Below are 27,664 nucleotides of genomic sequence, written 5' to 3'. Positions count from 1 at the left end.
CAGCACTTTTAATTTCTTCTTTTGAGCAACAATAAATCTATTTCAGTGTTTCTGCTTTTGATTCAGATTATTCATATTATACAACAGAGCTCTTGGTAACATTTTAATGAGAGATTGTCAAATCTGAATACTTAATTTTAGTAACTGCTATGGCCTTATTCTTTTCAGACCTTTACACTCTTTAATACTCATAGAAATGGTCAACAATTTAAAATTTATAAAACATAACTACTTATTAAACTATAGCTGCATGTTTACAGGGTTATTCTTTCCCATTATCTAAATTTGAGAAGTTACATTTCTTACGAAATTACTGGAGATTTGTCTTTGTTTAAACAGATTTTTACAAAGTTCTTTAGCAACACCAGCAGTTATGCAATATCTGCATTTCTGGCAACAAAAAGATAAGTTCTTTCATTTCTCCTTTTAACTACTGGATTTGAAACAACAAAGCAGAACCTGAACAGATTTTAATAAATCTGAGCAAAAAACCAACTGAACTAAGCAATTTTCTTCTAACAGAGGCTTTGAAAGGTCACTCTGGACATAAATTAAGAGATAAAGTGTAATCTGATGCTACAACTCAACCTGCTTAATCACCATTACACTGTGATGATGCATAAAATAATCCTGACACTAAAAATCACATGAAGTTTAGTAAGCTAAAGAGTAAGAAGTGAAAAATGTTATTTCTCCCTTTTAAAGCAATGTTTCTGTTCCTTCTGCTACACTGTATTACTTCTACTCAACTTTACTTCTTCATAACAATCTTTTTCGCTCTCCGTTTGTGCACTCACATAAAAACTGCAGTTTTTAGGTAATATGAAACCAAGAAACTAAAAAAGAGCTGACCAGAAAATCAGGTAACACAGGAAAAGGTTGCCTTCTTCACTTCTCACTACATTCCTAGCTTTCTCAGATTTCATTCTTTTGCATCCTTCCATATTGCTTCTATTCAACTAACATCTGTTGCTAAAAAAGCAATTTGAGATCAAGTCCAGGCATATCTTACTTAACATAACAGAACTTTCCCTCAGTATGAAATGTTAAATCACAACATCAAAATCAAAAGCATTAAGAAAATATTTTGGAAGAAACTGTCTTTTACCTTTAACACAGAGGTCATGGACACTGACATCCCCATCAGCACAAAAATCATCAATCCTGTCACTCTCTGCTCCCGGATCCCCAAAAACTTTGGCTGTTCTCCTGGTGCTGAGCATTCAGATTCAACTTTCAGGCTGTTAACATGACTTATAGACAGGACAGTTGCAGCAACATACCACGGTAAGCCCATGAGAGAACATATTCCCAACATAATACCAACCATGAGCAGATCAAGATGATAACCACAGCCTTTCTGTAAAATTAAGCAAACAAATAACTTGAAAAACTTTCTACTTACATGATATCATATTTCTAACTCAGCAGGTAAATAACCTACAACTACAAAAGTCAGATACTTTGAGCGTATCCACAAAAGTATATTTGTTCTTGATTAGTCAATTTATACGCATATTTAGCAGCTGATGGTAATTTCATAAATTTGCAGAATTAATCTGATTTTAAGTAAATCTGACTTACACAACATTAGACTTCTGTAAAAATTACATTTACCTTCAGTTTATGCTCTTTCCTGTTTATAATAACGGCTGTTATTTGTTGATCCATGAAAATGAGAATGGTACAGAGTAAAGCAGGAAGAGCAGCAATCAAGAGTGTCCACCAAGGATTGCCTCCAAGAGGATCTATGAACCATCCTCGGTCTTTTCGGGTGGGCTGATAGTAAAAAAAAACCAACCCATCAACAATGAGAATTAAATTACTAAAACAGAATGCAGATTTTATCACTACAGTTTCAATGCATAACAGATCAGTCTCTTAAGTATACATTTAGCTTGTTTTCCAATGCTTTGACCAAAAGACTGATTTAGCTGTTACAGGTGAACATGACATTTATATGGAAAAAATTAAAACAAATCCATTCAATTTTTCAGAATATCAATTGCACATTTGCACAAAAGAATACTTCCCTTTTTCCATCATTTCTTCTGTCAGATGAGACATACATCCAAAACAGAAAAGAGAAACTACTTGATCAACTACATTGTAATCAAAAAAGAGAAATTTCTGTTTCTATACAACTCGATTGTTCTACTGTTCATAAAACTGCAAGTATTTTAAAAGTTATGTTTTTCAAAAGGTTTTGTGTCTTACTTCAAACTTCTCTGGAACCTGAAGCTTAGGAGAAGGTACTCCTACAAGATAGTCAATCAAAACCATGATTACTATGGTCAGAAATACCGCGAAGTCACTGATGGTGGAACGCACCTATAAAAAAAAAGACTTGTGTTAAGATGTACTTTTTCACCATTATAATTTGCATGTGTAGAAAGATGATTTTTCTCCCCTATAAAAAGTATAAATTTATTTATACCATACAACACCACTGAACATTATCTGTTTTTTCTTGTTACTTTAAAATTTAAGCTGCCTGCCAGCATAGTATGAAGTTGCAGAAGACAGGTATTTTGTACAGCTGTTCACTCATTTAAAAGTGGTCTACTGCAAGAGGCAAATTACTTCAAACAACTCCATCATCTTCCTTCTCCCCTCAATGCCATTACAAGGCTCAGCCATCACAGCTAGTCCCTGATACCTTAGGTCAGTAATATTCATACATTTCATGTTTTATTCAATACGAGGTGGATGATTTGCAATAATTCATATTATCAAAGATAACTTTATTAAACATTAGGAAGACATTACCGGGATGAGCTGAGGTTTATAGTAGATCTAACCGCTTCATTTTGCCTAGCAGAAATTACATATATCAGTCTAAAAAGAATCATCACATTGGCATCTGTTAGAAGTAGTAATCCCCTGAGGAACCACTCAAAACCCAACAGACAGTAGTTTGGGGAAAGCAAATAGTTGTTTTGTATGGCTAGGTGAGGAGAAGAGCAGCAATATTCTCTCTACTAATGATACCTGGCAACACTGATTAATGTGGGGAGATGGACTGCTTAGGTCTTCCAAAATTTAGAATATCTTGCTGTAACTCTACAAAAATACAGAATAAGTACCAAATTTTCTGCAGATGGTTTCTTTCCTCAAATGTTCTAAATTTCATAATTATTAGCTGAGTTTTGGGTTTTAATTTCCTTTTCTGTCTTAAAAGAAATCTCTCAAGACAGAACTCAAATCCATTAAATTATACCAAGGTATATATTACAAGGTAACAACAGTCTAGTCTCTAATCAGAATTACCTTAGTTGGGAAATAGCGTTTGGTCTTGAATTTCTTAAGGAAAGAGGAGAGGAAAAATGTTGCAAAAAACAGTATGACAGACCAGAAGAGAACATCTGGAATATATGGTCCATGATGGCCACAAGCTGATCCACGAAACACACCATGATATTCTAAACATTCCTGCAAAGACAAAAACTCTTCATATGTCTATGTTTTATTCATTCACCAAGCTTCCAACTTTTCTAAATAAAACACATTTGAGAATCAAGCTCATAATTCCAAAAAAGAGTTCCCTCCTCCATCACTACCTCACCATGAAAAAGCCAGACATTTGTGCTGTCTTTTCCAGAAAAGCTACAGTAGCCATCACTGATTATTTCAGGATGCCAAAATGCTGGGAGATGCCCAAGAAGAAAAAACTTCTTTACAGTCACATTACTTCTATTCTGTTTTTAAAAGCATTGAAAGATTGCCCAGGAAAAGCAGAATATCCAACATCAACTTTAAGCTAACAAACATAAAAAAGGATCTCCTCAGTTTCTCTTATCTCTTTGATTTTGTTTTTTTCACTTAAGGGAAAAAACAGTCTTATAAAATAAGATTACCCAAACCACAAGAAAAAGTTTCTAGAAAAGTAGGAAAGCATTGTAAAAAATGTATTTAAATAAATAAGTAAAAACCAAGTTAGATAATACTTATCCAAAAGACTTACTAAAATGCAAAGCAATAAGTTAAAGTAGATACATGGAGTGCAAGGAAACAACAAGACAGTAAAGTATCTGGAAGCAGCACTGCACCAACCTAATTTATTAATTCATTTATTGAAAATTTATCTTATGGCAGTTCTCCCTATTAATATGCTTTGATTATAAGATAATACCAAATTCTGGATCAGTTCTGTCTCTCAGATAAGAGTAAAGATGGTTTAGAGGAAAAGGCATATAGATGAAAAGGCATATAAAATAAATAATAAATATAAAGGAAATATAAAAACTAAGTTCAAAAGAAACTGCCATCCTAAATGATTATGGGAAACTAGGAGCCATTGGTAGCACATAAAAACGAGTCCTGCTACAAGTCAAGTAAAGCACTGAGGTTTTACATGGAATTTCTGCTGTGCAAAAGAGGTGCTTTAGTGTGAATGCCTACGCTCAGACACAAGGGGACCTCATACACAGATATCCACTACTGTTCTCATCAGCCTCAGATGGCCAAAGTAGGCACACAACCCAGCAAACATAACAAAAGCCTCAGCAGACCCCAATCATTCAAGATACAGGTAGGAATCAGATGCCAGGGTAAGCAAAGTGGCTGCACACAGATGTATTTATTCCACTGCACAAGAAACAACTTATCAGCAGAAGTGTTTCTTTCTAAAAGCCTTCCAGAACACTTGCACATGGTATCTTTCCTACTCTTCACCTACACACAAAAATAGATATTGGTATAAAATATCCTCTTCAGAAGTTAATGGTTTCAAGCTATTCTAAACGGTTATTTTCAATTTCAAATAATTATTTTCTTCCAATCGATATTTAGGTAGTTCATTTGATTCTGTTGGCGTTTTGTACCAATGTCTAACAAAATGTGTTTGCTACCACACTTCAACTACAAATTCCATCATCACATCATATTAAAAGTATTTCTTTCAGGAACTGGAAGAAAGCAAACTCTTGTTTATTCACCTTATCATGTTCACCTGCAGAAAGATGACTGCAGTACCTAAGAGTATTAAGGTGGCTAACCCAAGCAGACACTTACATTAGCATTTACTTCCCTGGACTCACTCACCTAATCCTCTACAATGACTGTGTAAAGCCTTATGGAAGAAATTGAGTTCAAAAATGCAGTTTTAAGGAAAAGAGTCTGGGCTCAATTAAAAAAAAAAAAAAATCAGATGAAAAAATGTTGATCAAAACTATTACCGTGCAGGTATTTATCTTTTATGCACACACATACACACAGATATATATGTATAGCTTTCAGATACTCACGGAAACTGTAAGATTACTCCATGCTATATCTTCCCCAGACTTATTCAAACTCCTCCACACATGCAGTGTTTCATTGCTTGGCTTCTCAGGCTCAGAACACACACATCTGAAGAGAAGAAAAAGAGTTTACATGCTTTTAAGCCACATGTGTAAAAATGGAACAATTTGAAGTAAATTAAAAAATCCTGAAGAGTTTAAACCAGAGTTTATCCCAAACTTCTATAGAGGAAGCAGAGTACAAGGCTTTTCCTTACATCACGTGACCTAGGACCATTGGGAGGGTGGCAGAAATGAAGAATCAGGTCACCCTGAAAAAAGACACCATGTTTCATTATGTAGTAAGCTAACTGAAGATATAAATGCTTACAGTGCTCAGCTTTAAAGCAACTGTATACAGACTTATTCAGCAATATTTTTGTAGAAGTAAAAATGCCTGTCCCTGTTTCAGCATTTTGCAAATTTGGACTGCGGAATCCTTTCTGTCAGACAGGTTAACAGAAGTACACGTAAGATTAAAAAAAACTCAAAACACAACAGACTGAATATTGATTTAATGGAATGTTTTTAAATAAAACTACTCAAGTACACCAACTCGTAAGCTTAACGCATGAACATTTATGTAGAAGAGGAGAAAGATTTATTATATCTTTTTCTATGAGATTCACTAAAGACACTGAAAAAATCCCCAGTGAATCATGGAAGGGAAAATCTGCGTCCTGATGTGTGAAAGTAAAGAAGGAAAAAACATTGAATGTTCATGGGCAAAAAGAACCTAGATTTGCAAAGCGCAATGTTTGGGGAATTTAAAAATACTAAGTAAACAAATTTTCTTCTGTTAACTGAATTCTGAAGTAACAGCAAAAGGAAATGGGAAAGTGGTGGAAAGCAGTAATTTCTACAAAGTAGTTGACAACACAGAATCATTGGAAGAGAAAGAAATTGCAATCATAAGCATGATGAGACAGAAAACATCATTAATTATTGGTTAAGGCAGCAACATGAACAAGCATGCTGAAGGAAGACTGACAAATTTCTCAACAAAGGCAATGAAGATAAAGTATGCCACCATGTAGATAAGAAGAAATCCAGAAAGAGAAAGAAAAAAAAACAAAAACAAAACACACATCCAGAGAAAATTCAAGAGTATTTGAAATTGTCTTGTGGCTCAATTAACTGAACATGCTTATTCTGCACCCTTTTCCCTACTGGAGGTTACAGAGTGGGTAGAAAAAGAAAGTAAAAGGAGGAAGAAAGCAATTGTGAACAGCTAGATCTCTAATAGCTTTGTGAGAAAAAAACTGCAGGACAAACCCAAGCTGAACGCAGTGGCATGTCCTAAAAAACATAGAACTAAACCAAATTAAAATCCCACCTTCCCGTCTCCACCCTCATGGCCTGTCTGTGGCAAAACACAATCAGGTGGCAAGTGCAAGAAGACCTACAGTACAGTTTCTGCCAGACCAGTGCATTTAACAGGTCCACACAGAAGTCCAGTGAGAACCCAGAGCCACTGAAACAGAAGGATGAGCAGCCAGTAGAAAGGGGAAAATAAGGAAGTGAATGTCCTCCCACAGCCCACTCCTCGCAAAGTGGCCTGGTCTTAACAGCTGTTAAGACAGGAAGTCAAGTGTGAATGGAACACAAGAAGCAGTCTGACAGGGTGTTTGCCATTTCCTCTGAAATAAAGCGCTGAAGAAGCACTGAGTGACTGTAAAAGCGAGCGGAGATCTTGGAGGGAAAATGCAGTAGACCAAACCTGGTTTGACACTGCTAGAGGTCATGCTGTGTGCAAGATGATCGCTGTCCTTGCCAGGTAGAGCAGCTGCCCAGCAAGACAGAGAGTATTCTGCTCTCCAACTGGGGAATGACTGCCCAGTGCAACTAGCAGGGACCTTCACCCTAGGTGCATGGAGATGACCTTGCTGGGGGTCCCCTCACCCACATTGTGACCACACAGGTACAACTAAAGCTGGAGGATGTACATCTCCAACAGGAGGGAAGTGCTAGTATTTGCAAGATTTCATTTAAACTATGAGAAATGTGCAGTTTTCTCTGAGCAACAGTGAGCAGGATCTCTATCTGGCAGATGTGAGCTAGTAACCCAACTCATCCTATTTCATGAAACTATACTTCCTAGAAGTAGAAAGGCAGAAGTCATGTTCTAACCTTTAGTGACACTGCATATTACAAGCAGGCTTTGTCACAGCCCTTTATCCCTTCCAGCCACTCATAGCTAACAAAGAATATTCAATTCCACAGCATCCTGAATAGATTTTTTTTTTATTTTTTTTTTTAAGTTTCTCATGAGCATATCACCCCTAGCATTCCTCCAACCCTTCCTGGAAGTGGTACCCACTGCCATTCAGGAAACAATAACTCTCTGTATTCTCCTCTTTATTTCACTAACAGATAGAAACTTGCTACTTACGAATATGAAGTCAGTTTATTCAAATCATTGTGCATATTGAAGGCATACACTTCTCCCAAATGAACAAGCTTTTCCAATGCCTCATAAATAAATATGATGCATATGAGCGCTGCAAAAGCTTCCTCGGTAAATCGAGTGATGTAGCACACGAGGCTGCTTGCATCTGTGGCTACAAGCACAATGCATAGAAATGCAGTCCACAGACCAATGCTAGTTCGCAGGGAGAGGTAGGAAAGACCATAATCCCTGTATGAAGAAAGAAACAAAGAGCATTAACTGAGCCAAAACCCACCTGTACTACATTCTATTTGAAAAGACACTGAGGCCAAGCTTTATAGGTATTCAGCACTTTCCTCATGCTTGATATTAGCTCTGACAGAAGCAGAAAATTTTCTTTGTCTCATCTCCTACCAAAGCAAAGCAACACTGCAAGGTGTTTCTAAGATTGACAGTGCAACTACCTAGCTTGGGAAGCATCATGGGGATGCATCTCTCCAGAACTACCCAGATGGTTTCTCCTAGAGGGCAGATTGATCTCTGCTTACCCCTGCAGAAGTAAAGCCAACAACTTCACACAGTCAGAATATAACTTCTATTTAAGTCCTTGCCACTTCCTATCACTGATTTTCTCATTCAAGTTTGCCAGTGCCTCACAGTTTTACCAAACTGTATCAATTTCTCAATCTCTTGCCACCTTCATGGTGTATTTACCTTCATGGACATGCACATTTACTGCACATCTGCTTTCAATTACAGCTATTGTAACATGCTGGAATGTTAAAAAGTGCATCAAGCCAATATAAATATCACTTACCTGCAAAATTTAAATAATATTTTTTCAAATACTAGAACTGGTCCGGTGCTTCCCAAGATAGTAAGAGGTTGCCCAGCAAAGAGAGAATAGGCAATCCCAGTTAATGAGGCTCCAAAGAGAGACTCTATTGCACTCTGTTTGGGGGGAAAAAAAAAAAGATGTAACTTTTCTAACCTTTCAGGTTAGCATTTAGCATCCAATCTTTGTAAATACAGCTTTAAGACGCATTAACTTAGAAACAAGACAAGATGTAAACACATTGCAATTAATATCCACATTTGAGACAAGAGTAACTTAACACAGTTTTGCAGTAACAATACCATAGACAAGATTTTGAAAACTTCACCCCTGAGAAACAAAAAGCCATCCAAAACCATGAGAACAAGTTACTAGTCCTGCTAGCTCTGGAGGAAAAGCATACCAACAATTACACAATTTTTTTAAAAAAAAACAAAGACAAAAAACAAACAAAAAAGAAAATAGTTACTCAACATGTTGTTTACAGAAAGAATTAATGGTCTCTGTAAAGAAAATAGATATTTATATTGTAACATACCTACAAGTGTACCGTATCAAATCTGCATCAGTCAACCAAGCATTACAAAAAAAAATAAAATAACCAAACTGACAGGCAAGGTGCAGGGGAAATTACTGAAGAATACTGGTTTATGTATACATGACACCAAAAATAGATGAACAGTAAACCAATGTCCCACCTGGTAATGCATTTCTTTTCAAGGAATTAAGGTATCTACTTCAGTTCTTGAATTAAATGTTTTCCTACAATATTTTCTGCCAAAAATACCCAGTTACAATGCACCTCAAAAAAGAGGCCAGGATTTTAAATACCAAAATATATGAAAATAATTAATTACCCCACCTACCACTATGAGAAGTCATGGATTACAGATTCCTCTAATGGAATTACAGTGTTCCTGGTGGAACTTTTAAGCACTTGCTATTTTGAAATTATGCAAGCCTAAGAAAACAGAATTATGCAAACTTGAGCTCCAATTCAGGAAAGCATCTGAAAATGGTCAAAATTATTTCCTGAACTGGGGCTATTAAAAATGAAAATGAGTCCTATGTTCATAACATTAGGAAAAAAATACATCATTCCAGTCTCTTGTTCTATTACCTTTGAATTAGTGTTTTTGGTTAGTCAATGCATTAACCTTGGGGCTCTCAGTCAGGGTGGCAGGGACAGGAGCACTGTGGAGGTGATGGCCTCTGAGAATGCGAGGGAAGGTTTCAAAGACAAACTGTGTACCTTACAATGTCAGCTACTGTGCTTGAACATGTGTGTGCAGTAACTAAATGTTTTGTTCAGTGATGCACACCAAGTATCTGAAGGCAGGAACAAACCCGCAAACAATTCCAGATAGCTAAAAGAAAGAAGGTGTTTGAGAATCAAGCCTTGAAATGAGGGTACTTTCATTATTATGCATGTTGTACATTCAAAATTCATATTGTCATTTTAGCAATTGTTCCTACATTTACAGTGGCAAAACCAGCACACAGAAAAGACATAATTGATTTCTGTATTTTCTATCAGCTTGAAGTGCTACATCAATAAACAAATATCTGAGTCAACAGCAATAATTGAAAGAGATAAAACAGGTAACTAGATTTTAATATAGTACAAGCTTAAAAATTTCATTAAGTATCAAGCAGAATTTTTTAACACTATAAATTTCAACAGAATGTTAGCATTTATAAAGGACGTATCCGAATACATCCTTCCCTCCCACAAAAGGACAGAGCCTTATTTCATTGTGGTAAGATTTAAAAACAGAAAATACACTTCAAACTAGTTTACTCATAAGTCAATTGACATTAAATTACTAACACTGCTGATTTTAACTAATTTTTCCCCATTTCAAGAAAGTGAAGTGCAATGATATTCTGGTGAAGAAGCTGCTGGCATTACCTACTGCCCAACATAACACTACCAAAATTTTGTACGCGTATGGTTTACATTTGAGTCATTTACAATGAAGAGTATTTTCTGCTGATAAACCTCAGACACTCTTTTACTGTGAGCAACTTATGTATTAGTGCAAGCATAAACGTATCCTGTCAGTTTCATAAATGGACTGCTGGCCACACACTGCAGGTATTATCATCCTCGTAGGCCTACTACTCAAGGCCAGTACATGTTCTTGGCTATCCACCTTGAGCCTCTGACTTTGCCTAAAGTAGGCCTAGTGGGATGGTGCACCTTTACTGCTATTCATTACTCTTAAGCAGCCAAAAAGAAGGCAATGCAAACCTTTTCTCAATTCATGAAGCCATTCATCCAATAAGGCAGGATAAACATTTTTTACCTCCCCTGTGCATCTTTTTCTGTTCACATAGGTTCCCCACATTTTCCATAGCAATTACCTTTTGGGGAAGATCTGCTTTGGGGCAGGCTAATCAAGTGCTGTGGGTAAATTCTTCAAATACAAGTATAAATAAATGAGACAAATGCACACAGTGACTTGCCTCTGAAGGTCTAAAAGCCTGGCCACTACCATTCTTTGTACTCACTATTCTGCCTTGTGTAGCTTCTCCCAGGAGCCCTCCAAAAGTGATTACAGGAGACATACAGGCACAGTATAGGAAAAGAATCGAGGCCAGGCACTGCAGGCTTAATGCATCCTTGAAGTCACTCAAGAAAAAAGGTGCTTTCCTTTGGATGTCAAGTATCAAACCACCAAAAAGCCTAAATAGGTGAGATGAAACTCGTCAAACTGTACACTAAAGGATTCTAGCTAGTTTAAAACTATGGGCTACGCATGACTGCCAGTGCCTATTGCCGGCACAAATTACTTATTTCATAATCCAGATTAAAGCATAACAATTAAAAATGTAAATGAGAATCTTATCTATTCCAATTCAGCAGTATTCCAAACATAATCAAGCAGGTTACCCACATTTTTAAAAGCTAAGTTTTTTTTAATATATGGGCTAGATACTGAAAAAGTAACTCTGCAAACTATTTTACCTAAATGATATTTTAAGTCAAATCTGTTTTATAATATTCAAAACAATGGAACAGAGAAATATGCTAAACCTCAACCAAGATCACTGCATTGAGACGTTTCAATATTAGTATTCCAACATATAGTTTTAGCTTTTTATTTGAATTCTCTACATACACATGATTATGTCAATAAATAAATTTAGGTCTATAATTTTTAACAGTGCTCTTATCTGGAGTAGACAGACATTCTATAAATGTAAGTATACAACCAAATATAGCTAAGTTAGTTCAACTGGGTAAGTTATTACCAATAATTTAAAAAGCAATTTTAAAAAATCTTAAAAAATTACAAAATACTAGATATCAATTTGCATTTAGAAAAATTAATTTTATTTTCAATTATTAAAAAATCCCCGAACACTCCTAAGGAAAAGAAAAGCCTTATCTACAGATAATTCTGTGAGCAGAAACAAACTTTTCAGCTCCATGTTCTGTCTACAATAACAGTAAAAAGCAATTATAGCAAAGCCACAATGGTAAAAATTAGCACAAATGTTGTAAAGTCTTTCTTGCAAATGTATGAAAAAGATGTATTGATTTGGAAGTTTATCTTTCTGGGGATAACAACACAATACATACACTCCAAAAGTTTTCAGTTGATTTAATCTCTACACTCATTTCAGATATTAAATTTTAATCATAACTAGGTATTTCCAATGTTAGAGACTTCTTTAGAAAATATTTTATAATTAACAGAGAACAACAACTGAAAGAAATTCCTTCAATTTTATTTTACCTCTAGAAGAAACTTGACCAAAACCCAAAGCTAACCAGTACCAAACTACATTTTGTCACTTTTTATTTCTTATTGTTCCATTTCATATACACTTAATAAAACAGATTTGCATTAATGGGATTTCTTAGTACCTAGCCCAACACTGAAAATTGCATATTCCTGCTGTAATTATGATAACTGCATGCTCCTGAAGATTAAAATTTAAAATCCAACTCTTAAAAGTCAGTTGGTTAAATTAGGCAGCATCTTATGTGAAATCCTTCGCAAATGTGTTGAGAAACATTGCCAGAGGCTTGAAAATACTTTAAGCAGATTGGCACTTACAGGCAAGAATCCAACACTTGAAAAGGACAAAGGATGCGCTCTGACACTTGTACCATGATTTTTTAATGTTTAAATGTCAATCATTAAGATGAAGATTTATCACTTTTATTTCTTTATGGAAGCTAGCATTTAGGGAAGTGAACACACCTTCCAGTTCTCTGAAGTTCAGGTCCAGCATGATGGCCTTCTTCTTTAAGAGCCTCTCCTGTAGGAGTAGATCCATTTGGAAATTTAGGTGCCTTCCTTTTCTCCTACAGAGGAGATGGGGGGGGTGGGGGAGGAAAAAGGCAAATAAATACTTTGAGACTGCCTTTACACAAAAAAAGTGTAATTCAAAGACAGTGTGCAGAAATTGTATGCTTTCCACACCCTTTTTCATATTCCCAGCTCATCAGCAGTCTTCCATTTTCCAAACTAATCTTTTGTTGAATACAGATTACTAGAACTGTACAACACCGCCCGGAAGACCTTATTAGTACCTTGCACAACAGTATTAATCTTCCCTGTATCTACAAGAAATAGATTCCTGAAACACAATGAAACAAAGCCTAGATTTTCAACCCACAGTAGAGGCTCAACCATGAGAGACAGATCTTCAGATACTTTTTTCTTCAACCATTTCCGGAGCAGAAATGCTTAACATGTATCAGAAACTGATGTCTTTTTATGATACACACAGTATTTAGTTGAAATATAAATGAACAGTAATTCCCCTGCCGAGAAAGCTGCTTACCAGCTCCTCATAAATTTTTCAGCTGAGCCTGTCTTCCAAAAAACCCTGCTCCCTGCTTATTTTGGAAACAAGTTACATGGTAACCTCAGGCTATTCATGAATAAACTGCACTGCTGTTACCCCATTCTATTCCACCCACTCTGCCAAACCACCACTGGACTCAACATCAATGTCAGCCTTCTGAATCAAAAGCACTGGTCTCTCCCCTGCTTTTGATCCTGAAGGCCCAAATTTCTGTAAATTGAAAAGAGGGAGGAGAGGAAGAAAGTCTCTCTAAGGACCCACTTTCCTTAGCTCTCACTCTAAGCCTGCATCATCACAACTGAGCAATATCATCGATTTTTATCTATTTCATAAACATTCTGTGAACAGTATATTCTACACAAAATTGCAATCAATGCTGCATGCAAAAAGAAGTTCTTGAATACATAAAATATTCTTGCTGATTATTGCTAGACTAGTAGTAAAATTTGGTAACAGGTACTCAAGTACAATTTCTCATCAGTTCTTCCTCGTTCTCACATCAACTCATTTCAGTATTTCAAAAGTAAATATTGTAAATAAAATTAACAGCATACCAGAAAACTGATTAACACCTTTTTCCCCCTTCTTCATTTTTAATTTTTTTCTAACTTAAATGGACAATTCGCTTTTTCTTGCAAAATGGATGTGGGGACTTTCCTGATGCTTTACAGCCACCTGGATGGGAGCCAGAAGTGTGGCCAGGTGGCCAGAAAGGCCAAAGGTATCTCAGCGTGTGTCAAGAAGAGTGTGGCCAGCAGGATGAGGGCAGTAACTGTCCCTCTGTACTTGGCTGCTCAAATCCTATGTTCAGTTTAGATCCCCTCACTACAAAGACAGACTGGACCTTTTTTTCCCTTTTACCTGGGAAGGAACGCTTTTTGGTGGCTCAATTCGTATAGATGGATCCCACTCTCCTGGAGGCAGGACTGTCACTTGGTCTAAAAACTCATCAATTCCTGACAACAAATCATTTCGGTCTTTTGCTTTATAGGCAACATCATGGAAAACCTAGAAGAAGAAAGCACTCAACATTAATTTTTATTGTGCTTTCCTGAAAGAGAAACTTGATCATTATATAATGATTACACTTGATTATTTTTAAAAAGGCACGGAAAATATTTTGTAGGTCTTCAAAAGTTGGGCTTTTACTTTACTTACATACTTTTAAATTAAAAACTATTGGTATGCACATTCCTACAGACCATAAAACATGGAAGTTTTATCTTCAACCTCAAAACGAATAGAGTTGATTTCTAAAATTAAATGAAAAGTTAATCTTCAATATTCAGGACATGTACAATTGTCTGAATAATTCTTCCCTACAGCCACTGTACAACTAAGCTGTGCTAAATCATAACAAAAAATACTTCAAATAAGCTTCAAACCAAACCACAAGTTTTTATTAAGAATGCATTTTTATACATCTACCTTAATTAAGTTTAGAAGACTACTTACAAAGCACATGAAAGTAATACTACTAAAAAATCTGATACTGTTTTATAGAGTTCTAGAACATGAACTCCAAGATGCATTTCATACACACAGAGATAATAAATGCTATTTTGCTATAAAAAAACTGCTTGCAGAAGATGATCCTAAATTGTTCTGTACATTTGAAACCTGAACTTTTTTTCTCCAAATACCATTAAATCTCATCATTAAATCTTCTAATCTTAAAATAGATCTCTGAAGTCTACTCAGGTCTTTTTAAACTATCAAATTATTTTTTTCCATTTCAGTGATCTAAAGTAGTCCTAAAAATCAGATCAGACTATCTAAAAAAGATCAGAAGCTGCAACTCGGGCTTTTAATATTCAGTTCTCACACTGACCAAAAACTATATTCACAGACTTGTTACCAACTGCAAAATGACAAATTTCTAGTTTACATTACCAAACTTCAAATTCTTCTAGAGTTAAAAGTACTTGCACTTCAGCTAGATAACCTTAAAAATTATCAGCAATTCAGTAGGTGGCGCTCAATGTGAAGTCAAAATTAAAACATCCTAATTTTGCTCAGTAAGATGGCAACACTCTTAAACAAGTCCTGTTCCCCTCCTGTGGTCTTTAAAACCAATAGGGCTTTAAGTATATGACTTCAAAACACTATTAAAATTCTAATTTTATTTATTTAACCTTGCTTGCATTTTTAAAACTTTGTGTCCTGAGCACTTGCACAGCTGCTTCTGTCCTTTCTGACATACAGTAACTCATACTAAATGCAATTCTATTTAATAGTTCTGTTAACCAATTTAACACAAAAATGAAATCTATATATCAAAGCAATTTTTTCCCCACAAATACATTTAGGATTTCCTCAAGACAGACAAGGAGGAAAGTTAATTTACTGTTATTTACTTCAGTAACACAAAAAATAATTAAGTTTACAGTTTTTCATTTAATCAGTTTGTGGGTTTTTTCTTTAACCTACTACTCCAAATCATTTACTGGAATTGGTAAATACATCACTCTAGACTTTAACTACAAGAATTTAAAACAGATCACTCACATCATCTGTCATAAGTGTTGCTATTGATCGTCCAATTTCATGGTACTGTGGAGCTTTTCCTGCTGGTCCCAGCAACAAAAACAAAAACCTGTAGAGAAAGTAATATGGCTGACTCATCTGCATATACTCAGAGGGAGTCTTTCAAATTAATGTTTAAAAAAAATTCAGTGGTGAAGTAAAACTACCATTTTCACCACTGCAGATCTTCAAAGAGTGCTGCAACACTGTGAAAAGATTCAGCTTAAAATCACTACTGGAAGGATCTCAAATCCTAAACCAAAATTACTAATACATCCTCTTAATTAAGCCAAATTTTTCAACTTCTTATAACGCCTTAAACATTGTAGAAATTCACAGACTAGAGCTCAATGCATATTTCCTCTGGATTCTAAGCCTTTCTGACATTCCCAGTAGCAAAGATCCCTTAAGTGGCAGCCTAGGAGCTCTATGACCTGTCCTAGGCTCCCTGATGATCACCTTTTCATGGGAGTTAAATGCCCTCACCTGCTGTGACTGGGCATGGCACACAGAGGATGCACCTACTGTACTTCTTGCAATACACTGGGCATGCTCATATAGTCATATCCTGCTCTTGTGTCAGTGGAAAAGAAGGGAACTTTGATGTTTGTGCACCTAAAAAAGCAAGTCACATTCTGGGAAGCTGATCCAGTCTAGGGGTTGGATCACAGCATATGTTAGCAGATCCTTGTGCAGTAACAGTGCCTAATATAAAGCTTACCAAAATCTTTAACAGGAATAGCATGTTATAAATTCAAAAGGATACAAACCAAAGAGTGAACCTCAGTAATTTGTTTCACAACCTTCTTCCTATATTCCATGAAACTGATATTCCCAAGCACAACACATCTGAAAAAGCAGCACCTTCTTTCAACCCAAAAAGTACAAAAAGCTCACTTGTCTCCTTTCCAAGTTTACTACCCTAACTGAAACTGAGAGTGCATCTTCAGAATCCAAGTATTCCAGATCTGCAAGTCTACAGCATTCCGAAAAACTTAGGACAGAATAATTTTAGCTACAGTAATGTAGTAATCCATACGCAGAAATTCTGGAATTTCCCAGCAAACATGAGCACTCCTGTCAACTACTCTCTGAAAACTCACATTTTTGCCCTTCAAGAGAGTGCATAAGCTGAAAATCACAAAGATAAACACTTTGACCATTTTAAAACATTAAAAACCCACCGAAAAAATGTAAATATACAAATGCCAAACACCAGAGAACAGCCCAATACAACAAGGTGTACAGAAAATGAAGTGCCATCCATGATGACTGATGAAATTACCTTCTACCTTTGTCATGAGACCTGTAGTTTGATACTTTGAACATCTGTGGCAAACATACCCACAGCATACAGGTGAGATCCTTGGGTTTTGGGGAGCAGGGGTGACTGCACCAGGTTGGATAGCATATTGCAGACTGAAAACTGCTTCCAGCTGCAGATTGACTACTCCAGTGTCAATCATGTAGATTTAGACATACAAAAAAAATTTGGTTTTCTATCACCCAAGTCATTCATATGCAGAGCATTTGTACAGAAAGAGCAGATGTTCAGATTAGACAGACCTTCAGACTTAGTGTGCTCTTCCCCACTGACAAGCTGTGTCACACCGAAGGAAACTACAACTATCTTCATGCCCATCTTTAAAATGTCAACACAAACTTGGAAGATTCATTGCTTTTACTCCAAATCAGATATCAGTTTCAATTCCTGCACTTGCTTAAGACATCATCTTTATGTGTAAATAGATGTATCTATGCATGTGTGTGTGTATACAGATATACATAGATATAAATATATATTATGCATTCAGAGAATATTGTGACCAATCTCACTCCTTCAAATTTTGCAGCAAATTACTAACATAATGTTAAACAAAGCTCTACATTTTTTGAACTAAATACAATATATATAAAAATTTACAGCTATTTGAGATCTTAAACGTTATTATCTTATTGCATAAGTAAAGCCAGACCTTCCAGGCATTTATTTACCGTGTAGGAACCGGAACCTCTGTGAGACCCGAGAGAAGCACAGCAGGGGAGAGCCTCACAAAAGCAATAATAGGTCTTTCTAAAAAATCTACTTCTCCCACTAACACATTTGATGCTTCTGCTCCTGAAGGAATTTTCCTCATGAAGTTCATATCAACCTATTTATACAAAGATGAAACAAGTGTTTATTCCCTTACATTTCTTAGCAGAAATTCCATAACATAATTATGTTTATCAAAATTTACTAGACATTTATTTTATGCTACAAAGAAAAATTAAAAAGCAAATTAAATATCCCACAATACAGAAAAGACAAACACATTTAGAAAATGTCAGCCAGCCAGCCAAATAATAATAAACTATTTTCTATAAGTTAGAATTACTAACACCCAGTATATTCTAGAAGACTCCACTGCATAATCACCTTTCTAATATTATCATGACAAACATTCCATGATAGGACACAAATTAACAAAATCTATGCACAATTAAGTAAGGAGAGTTCATGTAATTACACATGGTTTCTAGAATGCAGTAAGTTATTTCACAGATGCGTATTTCAAGTACGTCATAATTTTGAAAAATAATTTGTATATTTATCTTTTCATTCATAAAGAATTTGACGGCTGAAAATCTTCACCTTCATTTCTGTACATAATTACAGAAGTGCATTAGAAAATGGTACAGCACATGAACTCTGTGTTCACATACACACACACACAAGCACCAGTGACATTGCTAGCTAGAAAACTTACAGATGGCCTCTTGAGTCCCACACCAAGTGTGCCACAACTACAGTGCCAGGAGGCTGACTCCTGTCCAACAGGAGACAAGGCAGGTGTACACAAGGACAGGCCAAGCAAAAATATAAAAACTGTGACAGAGGAGCAGGAATATATGCCACCTGCCATAATTAGATCAGAACTACAGTGTAAGTTAGCTTTCCTTAAACAAAGTTACTTGGCAAAACAATGTTCTTACAGTGTTTCACAGTATAGATGACACTTCTGGCTGAACTTTATAGTAACAGCCACAATGGAACTTGCCCAACAAATTTAGATTATGAAAGAAATATAAGAGACTTACATTAGATTTTTTTACAAGGTTTCTTTCAGAAAGTGGTATTATACGTTTCTAATTATTAAGATGTACAACAACTTTTGTAAAGGAAACTCTTTATACATATAAAGCAAATCCTTCTTAAAAACCCTCTTCACAAAAAAAAAGAAGGAACCAACAGAAAGTTCTAGAAAAAGAAGTTACAACACAATGTAAAAAACTGCTTTCATAAGAGCCTTAATAGCAGAAATATAGAGAATATATATATATATAAAAAAATATATATAGTGAAAAGATCTCATCTGCATGAGAAAGTACAGCAGCTGCACTCTTACGTTACCAAAATATTGAGATCAAACAGTTCCCAAGAATTTCACACACAAAAGTGACACATTTAGCCTAGATCATATTGTGACACAAGTTATCTCTCAGTACCTATTTCACCTGTACCCTGGTACACGTTTTAGTTGTAACTAAAGGGGAAGTTACAACCAGCACGGTTTTTGTTACATAGTTAATTGATGCTAAACACTAAGGTATTTAATGTTACCTACCTTACTAAAATCAACAGTGCTGTTTTCTCTGCTTCCTCCTGTCCCAGTACCTTTAACATCTCCACTTTTCCCGGTGTCTAAATTTCCAGGTGCTGACTGTGGAGATGCCAATAGCCCTAAATTAAAACAAAGGAGATAAGTTCAAAATGGTGAGGGAAATGAACTGATTGTGCAACACTACCAAAACTCAATGTGATGCAAAAGTGCACGTTATTCAGTAAGTGCCCTACATTAGTATCAAAAATGCAACATTAACAAGTCACTGTGTTGTCAAAAAACGACATAATTAAAAAAATTAAGTATTGCCCCAAATGATGGCCATTTGCAGAACAGTCACCAGAAAACACTGGCTACTTTAATCACAGAAAAAATAACTGGTGGCATTTCAGTAGTTAGTATATAGCATCTTCACCATACTAAGAAAGTCACCAAATGCAAACACCTCTAGACTGCTGTGTAGCAGTTACTGCAACTGTAAAAAGTGTCAGCAAGCCTCAGGCTACAACTACAAGGAATGTAGTCAACTAAGTTAACTTAAGCTGGTAAAAGAAAGTAGTGTGCTACATGAAGGATAGCTTGCAAACCATGCTTTCCGTCGTCAACAAGCCAAAGCTCACACTATTCATCCAACCATGTGTTACTATATGGAATATACACTTGATCTGAAGAGGCACACAAAAAGTTCAAGTTCAACAAACAGCTTCCCTCTAACACTTACACCAAAATAAAACTGTTACGTATCTTGCTACGCTGCCAGCAGCACTGTATTGCAGGTTCAGTAAAGGGTGCAGAAGGCAAGTAACCCAAGTGTTCATACACGCTGAATTCCATGTTGCATCATGGTTCTCTCTACCCAATTAACATTTAAAAGCTGGTCTAGGCATGCATAACCAAGCCCAAATCCCAGTTTTTGAATTACAGAGCTTTTACTTGTTCAGTTTAACATGCACTAGAAGTGGATTTGGCCTTCTTGCCTGTCTACACTAGACCTTTCAGCTGTGGTGGCAGAACATGCTTTCACATGCCATCAAAACCACATCTAGATAAAGACTGAAGTCTAAACATTGCATTACATAGAGAAATTTTGTATTTAGGTCAAGCATCTCTCTAGTCAAGATATAAATGAAGCCCTCTCTGGCTGTTTTTAGGCTATTGTTCTATCATAACTACTGCCACATAACTACTTGCATACTCCCATGTTTATAATTTCTCAATTTTGACATTTTTTTAGCATTTCAAATGATGATTGAATTCACATCATTTCATCCCCATATTTGTTTCCAAAAAACTCTTTCAAAAAGTCATCATATCAACAAAAACACGCAGGTCCACGCCATTATCACTAATTTTAATTCTTACAGTTCATAAGGGATGTAAGTGGTATGGGTAGTTTTTCCTGAAGCAAAAATCAAATCAAGTTAATATGCTGTCATTTCCTTCATAAATCCTAACATGCACAAGTAATGAGCCTAACACAGCAACAAGAAAAAAAAAAAAAACCCCAACAACAAAAAACACATTCTACTCTTCTGCTCCAAGATTTGTGTGTTATTAGCAAGAATCATACCATCAACCACCTACAAAATCAGCTGATCAAAGTATTTAACTGCTTAGGACTTGATGTTTGTAGAACTAGAAAGAAATATTAAACAGTTGTTGCAGAAGAGCCGCATAATATGAAAGTTTAGACATATACACTTCTTCACTTTTTCTTCTTCTCTGTAGCATTACAGGTAACTTTAAATGTTTGTAACTGATAAAAGATGAGCCATAACGTGTCATCTTGCACTTTCTGGAAAAGCACTGTGAGCAAAAGCAAACAGAGACTAGAACAAAAAGTGGAGAGACAACCAAGGAGAAGGACAGAATAAAGATCTTGTGTATTAGCAGAAATATTTACTATTTCAGTACTAAATGATACCGATTCTTCTAAAAAGTTTGCCTTCAAAATTTCTCCAATCAGTCACAGTTAAGGCTCACAAATTTTGGCACTGACACAGGAGTATGTGTCTGATCCTAAGCCATGTGTGAATAGTTTTCCTTTCTGCTGGCCTTGAAGTTGGACAGACTGCTGCTCTCACAAGGCAATACTGCTCACAGGTTTTCAGACCTGAGCAAGCACTTCTAGATGAGACTGCATTTCATTACACATATCCATCAATCTGATATTTATCGAGAAACTCTGAACAAAAGAATTATCTTCTTTATTAGTGAAACACTTCTATTCCAATCTCACACTAATAAAAGGACTTATTCCCCTCTCTTCTCCAGTTCAGTAGATGCAAACTCAAGGACAACTACCCAGTAGTACTTTTCAGATTTTAAGATAGAGAAACTCATTGTTACCAAGCTACTGAGGGGATCCCTAAAAACAGAGTCCTCTTCCTCATGGTTAGTTACACAGATGGACCACCTGTCTCCTCCTGAACACTCCAAAGACAGTACAGTGAGTCTTGAGTAATTTGGAATAAAACCTCATAAGCTCAAGTTAAGGTACTTATAACTACACCCTCACTGAAGATCATGTGCTTTCTCTAGCAACCTACACTTAATACTGTGATCACAAAAATCTAATCAACATATTCTACAGAAAAAAGAAAGCAAGAAGAATACATACATTTGTCTCACATCTGTTTAATACAAAAAGATGAGTAATATATGAGTTCAACACCTAAGCATAACTATTCCAAAATAATTTATTTAGAAAGGCAAAATACAAACCTTCTAAATATGAAGTTCACCATTATTTGTATTTGAGGAAATTAAAATCAATTTTTAAAACTAAATTGCAATGCAGCCCTAATGCAAAAAAAATTTTCAAATTACTACTTGAGAGCAAATATGCAAACTTTTTTGAATTATTATTTTAAGAGGAAAGCTGTTGTAAATGTTATTTTGCTCAGTTTTAAAGTACATTTATCAGTGGACCAAAAGACTTCTTAAAACAGACTTCTAGTGTTAATTTTTAGCTGTGACACAGCTCACTTCCCAGCCCTTCCTATGGAATTCATTATTCAACAGTTCAAAGATGGGAAAACAAACACTGCTCTTCAACTGATAACAAAATTTAAAAACATTATTAAGAGAAGCCTTTGTCTGGTTGGCTTACTATGAACTGATGAATGGTTGATTAAAATTAAGTGGTAGACCAAAGGTGTGTCTCTTTCCCCCTTTTACAGTAACTCACATTAAGTTCAGTAACCTTCCAGCTATTTATGAAAACTAAAAAATAAAAGTCTGAATAACACAAGGCAAATGACAGAGGAATGTAAACAGAAAAAAGCCACCTATTAGAAAATTAACACAGTTTCTCACGCTCACAGGAAGCAAACCAAATTCAATCATACAGATGTGTAAAATGTATTCAGCTTGCAAGATTCTAATTACTGGAGAGGCGATACAGACCATAACCTATAGTAGAATGGACCAGGAAGATATTTTTTTTCCCCTAAATTAATACCAGGAAGTTGGTTTCCTTGTCAGAGTTTTCTTTTGACTCTTGTCTCCCAAGACAGAGACTGGTGCAGTTGCAGCTCTGAACTCATAGTCTGAGAATGTCTTCAAAAGCAATTCTAAGGAAAAAACGTGTCTTTCTGAAGTAAGATGATTTCTTGAACTAAAAAAGGTGGGGGAAACCCTAGAAAATAAAAATATCTTCATTGGTGGTGTTTATCATTCTCTGGAAAGACTTATGGATTAACTGGGAAATCATCCCTTTCAGATTTTTTTCTCTATGAGTCACATCCGATTGAGGAACAAGAGCAATTTGAACATGACCTGGAGATTCTAGTAGAAAGCCTTATTAGTGATGATAATAATAGCATCATGTACTTGAGCTTCATTTATTTGCCTTCTCCTGGATTCTAAAGATTTTGTGTCTGGCATGCTGTCATTCCTGTCAGAGAAATGAGAACTGGAAAAATAATTACAGCTATTATTTTATTTGATTTCTAAGCACACTTGGATGACCTGTGACAGAATTATCACCATGTGAATTCTCTTTATTTCCTGTAAGGAAGTCAGAAAAAGACATTTGTGTTTGCTTTTCTGAATTTAAGTAATGATGAGGCCTCTATACTTGAACTGAAGGAAAGAAACTATGACATAGGCTGCCAGTGTGAAAAGGCAGATAACCACAGTCTCTTCTCTGTCAGTCTGTTTTCACTGCTATATGTAACAGCGTCATTTATTAAACAGGTGAGGAAGAAACCAAGCAAAGCCTCAAATGATGGAAGAACTGAGGGAGATCAGCCTCCCCCTCTCCCAACACAAAGGCCTAAAGCAGTCAAACCTACAAGCTAGATTTTGCCAAGACAAACTTTTAGGAAGAAAAGTCCTGAAGACCAAAAATAAAGATTCCCCCCCCCAACTTAAAACCACAATCTGCCAAAAAGAATTGTGAAGTTTCTAAATAGGTGATAATTTTGCAAAAGTAAAGCAAGTGTAACAGTACATATGCAGAATGTACAAGTTATGAAACTTTTACTAAAAATGTTTCAAGAAAGGATGGAAAGTTCTAACATTTTCAACTTATTATATACCTACATACCTTTTTATATATAAAGAAGAATAGTTTTGCAGATAACAAAATAATAAATTGCTGAGCTCTGGCCTACAATTACCAGCTCCTAACTACTGTCTCAAATTTTGCATACCAAACACAACAAAACACTAATGGACTGCCTGATGCTAAAGCAGTAAACTAATAGAGAACTATCCAGAAACAGCTGCAGGTGAACTGAACCTGACAATTTCATCAGTTAACTACTGCTGGTTTTAACAGTCATGGTTTTAAAAAGCACAAAAGCAAAAATAAAACTACTTGAAGGCTTCATGATACAAATAAACTATTAATGCCACTGATAATTATATCCTTCCTAATTCTTTTCATATTCACCTCTAATGCTTCTACCATAGTTTGAGCTGCACCTAATACTTTCTCCATAGTTTCAGCTGTACCTACCTCAGGATATCGAACACTGGTTTAAAACATTAACTCAACCATTGACAAAACCAAAGCAAAACGTGCTTTACTGTAGGTGAGTGAAAGGAAAAGGCCACCATTTTTGACATTTTGCTTATATATTAGATTTTAAAACCATATTCCTTTTAATTACACAAATGAATGTTAATTAAAGAATTTTTGCTTGCTTTAGTTAAAAGCTAAAAAGTTAAAAATGCCAAACAAGAAGACAGTCACAACTGAGAAGAAATAAACATGCAGGCAGAGGTAATAGTTATCATATTTCTTTGTGCCAAAAACATTGCAATGCAAGTGATCCAGATGCAGAGAGCATCACACATGGACAGCTTAAATTTCAATAGTTGCCTGGTGTTTTGCCAATATTTTCCTCTGTCTTCTTTTGCTGGCTTTCCTGCACTTCTAAGTCCTCCTCAGGTGGGTGGATTACTACTGAAGGAATATCATCACTGGCAGGTGACACCAGCAATTCCTTGCCCTGAAGTGGGCTTGGCTGGGCACTTGTGGCTGGCGGGAGCCTGCAGGTAGGGCTGGAGGGTGGTGTGTTTTGAGGGGTGGTTACAGGGGTTGTACACCTTGAGGCTGCCGGGGTCCCAGCTCTTGAAGAAGGAAGAAGGTAACTGAGAAGAACCGACAAACGGCTGTCTCCTCTCAGGGAAAGATTTGAGGCAGAGAGACCTGTTCGCAAAGAGTGGCGGGAGGCTGAAAGGCCTTCCCCTGAGATAAAACAAATGGAACACCATGAGGCTTACAAAAGGGATATATTATATTAAATTATAACAAAACAAACAAAACCCACACAGATACAAATATGCATTAACAATTTACATAGTAAATTGCAAGCTGTACGGGCCAAAGTGTCACACTCATGCAAGTAAGAGCAAATCTGTATCAGACATGAGGAAAGTCAGAAATTACTGAAGAGTACTAATTAGAATGCTCAAGATCTGAGGGAGAAGATATTATCTTAAGTCACAGTAAGATTTGTTAGCAAAACTAATTTTATCTCTTGAAACTGACTCTTCAATTTTTCTAGAATTCCTTATTCCAAATTGCACAGCAGCTATTGTTAATCCATCCAAAAAATAAACTAAAAAAAAAAAAAACAAACCATTAGCAACCAAAACGTTACAAGGCTTCAGTTAACTCTCTGTTGTATACAAAGAATTATTAATTTTTAAAAAGTAATTATGACCAAACATATCTACATGTGTTAAATGCAACTGTCTTCCAATAAAAGTCATGATGTACTGAGAATTTTCCCAGGCTGTAGTCTAACGTATATTTTTGAAGAGGGCACAAAAATGAGATACACAACCCCTTCTCCATACCCTTTTGCTGTGACTTACCAGTAGCCCCATATGCCTAAAACCAAACATTTTTCCAAAATCCCTTTTGTTGCTCTAGTTTCATGTCCCACTAATTTCATATGAAGAGGAAGTCTTGTGATGGTTCCTTCAGACTGAAGTTTGTAATGGATTTCAGTTCTTCCATAAGCAGGAAGAGAGACTGTTTATGCTCATAACTAGTGCTTCCATTAAAAGGTTTAGTGATACTGCTTCTCCCATTTGCCACAAACACTTTTTCTGGGATGACCTTGAAAACATTACTGAGGACTTCTCCTACAATCCCTGAAATCCAAAACATGCCCATTTCATGTACCATGCCATGAAGCAAGGAAACAGCAAACTAGGCACATTTATTCTCACATTTATACCAAGCACTATAGAGACCAGTAAGTTGAACAACCCCAAAATAATTAACAAGAAGGAGGTACAGAAATCATGCCTAGGCAAGGTCACGTACGTTCCCCTCCCCCCAAACAATGAAAAAGTGGGTCCTACAGATACAAACCCAATTTGAAATCCTCAAAACTCAACTATTAAAACTTCAAAACTGCAGAGCAGTAAAGAAAATAGGATCAATACAGCAGACTTGGTTGATTTTGCCTATAATAATCACTAAAGTAATAACTAACCTCCATAAGTATACCTGTGATAAATCATCAACATGAGATGTTTTAACACACACACACCCCCAAGGAGCCAAAGAACTAATATGCACACGTATATGTTTGGTTAAACAGCTTATTAGAGGGTTACCAAAGGATAATAAAGAGAAAAGTGAATCAGTATATGCTGACATATATTCATCATATTATACTGGTCTCTTGTTTCAGCATATATCCTATAATCTCTTGTAGAAAGAGTATTAAGAATAAAATGCACTTAAAAATGGAAGTGTTACATGAAAGGTAACTGACAAGAAAGAGATCTCAAATTCACAGAATTATACCTGGGGATACATGTGCTCAAGGATGGGCAAAACCAAGTCTGTGTGTGTGAAATTTTCATGTTTGCTGAGCAAAACATGAAAGTCAGGAGTTACAGAAGATGTTATGCTCTTAGATAAATTACCTACATTTTCATTCTAGAAAAAATAAATGTGAAACTATTAGAAATATTAAAGCATATACCATATATTCACTGGCTAATGAGAACTATTAGCAAGCTCAGGCATTCACTGGAAAATACTCCAGTGTATGTAGCTCCTAACGAACACTTAACTAACTGAAATATATTCTAAGCAATGAAGCATCTTTTGAGACAAAAAAGGAAGTTCCCTTCAAGGACTGATTCATGAAATCAGAACTAAGTTTACACCAGAGTAAAAAATTTCATTTGAATTCTATGTGTCTTACTTAATGCAAGGCAAAAGAAAACGAAGAACAGAGATGAAAACAGAGGTCCCATAAAAACACAAGAATACAAGTAAGCTGCTGTGTAGTACATATTGCTATTTGGGATTTGGGACTGGATGCCTAGCATAAATTTTCAGGAACTGTTTCAAAAAGGATATGGTGCAGCTTCTAAGAAAATTGCTAATAACTTTCTTGGCTTTGGGATTTTTGTTCCCCTTAGACTATTCTCCACAAAACAAGATAAAAACAGACAGTGTCCTAGCTAACAGTACTACCTTCACCATTGGCATAGCAAACTTTTTGTCAAATGAACATAAAACACTGGGTTAAAATACAGTTATTGTCAGCATCACTGGACTCATGATCACTGAATCTCTTGTGTAAAGACTGTAAAAGCAAGTAGGATACATCTGACACATGTATAAGTTATGTCACGATGCTGAAATCCCTCAGACATTGCACATTTTATTTAAGCATATACTAAAAACATTAGGATCAATATAGGTCAACCACTA

At 35.8% G+C, this 27,664-nt stretch overlaps 1 protein-coding gene across 15 annotated transcripts in view; it reads right to left on the bottom strand.

The window, feature by feature from the left end:
* Window positions 1-27,664, bottom strand: part of SLC4A7 (solute carrier family 4 member 7) — a 93,611-nt gene that overhangs the window by 12,610 nt on the left and 53,337 nt on the right. For 8 of the 15 annotated variants that reach the window (XR_015772071.1, XM_088052325.1, XM_088052281.1 and 5 more), the window contains exons 7-21: window positions 24,797-25,165; window positions 19,468-19,583; window positions 18,610-18,669; window positions 17,855-18,012; window positions 15,842-15,929; window positions 14,195-14,341; window positions 12,724-12,827; window positions 11,021-11,195; window positions 8,489-8,622; window positions 7,675-7,920; window positions 5,247-5,352; window positions 3,271-3,432; window positions 2,218-2,331; window positions 1,618-1,779; window positions 1,109-1,360 (exon numbers count right to left, since the gene is read on the bottom strand). Coding sequence is in view for 14 of the 15 variants with exons in the window: in XM_088052325.1 (XP_087908451.1) it covers window positions 1,109-1,360; window positions 1,618-1,779; window positions 2,218-2,331; window positions 3,271-3,432; window positions 5,247-5,352; window positions 7,675-7,920; window positions 8,489-8,622; window positions 11,021-11,195; window positions 12,724-12,827; window positions 14,195-14,341; window positions 15,842-15,929; window positions 17,855-18,012; window positions 18,610-18,669; window positions 19,468-19,583; window positions 24,797-25,165 (2,393 nt within the window). In the remaining variant the exon portion in view is untranslated. The remainder of the gene's footprint in view (window positions 1-1,108; window positions 1,361-1,617; window positions 1,780-2,217; window positions 2,332-3,270; window positions 3,433-5,246; window positions 5,353-7,674; window positions 7,921-8,488; window positions 8,623-11,020; window positions 11,196-12,723; window positions 12,828-14,194; window positions 14,342-15,841; window positions 15,930-17,854; window positions 18,013-18,609; window positions 18,670-19,467; window positions 19,584-24,796; window positions 25,166-27,664) is intronic. The other 7 variants (XM_014248518.2, XM_088052331.1, XM_088052328.1 and 4 more) reach the window with 3 other exon arrangements.

This window comes from Pseudopodoces humilis, chromosome 1 (assembly GCF_049639895.1).
Source record: "Pseudopodoces humilis isolate 2021_Gansu_Grassland_sample_001 chromosome 1, ASM4963989v1, whole genome shotgun sequence".
In the NCBI taxonomy this organism is placed as follows: Eukaryota; Metazoa; Chordata; class Aves; order Passeriformes; family Paridae; genus Pseudopodoces; species Pseudopodoces humilis.
This window is presented reverse-complemented; position numbering and strand designations above follow the sequence as displayed.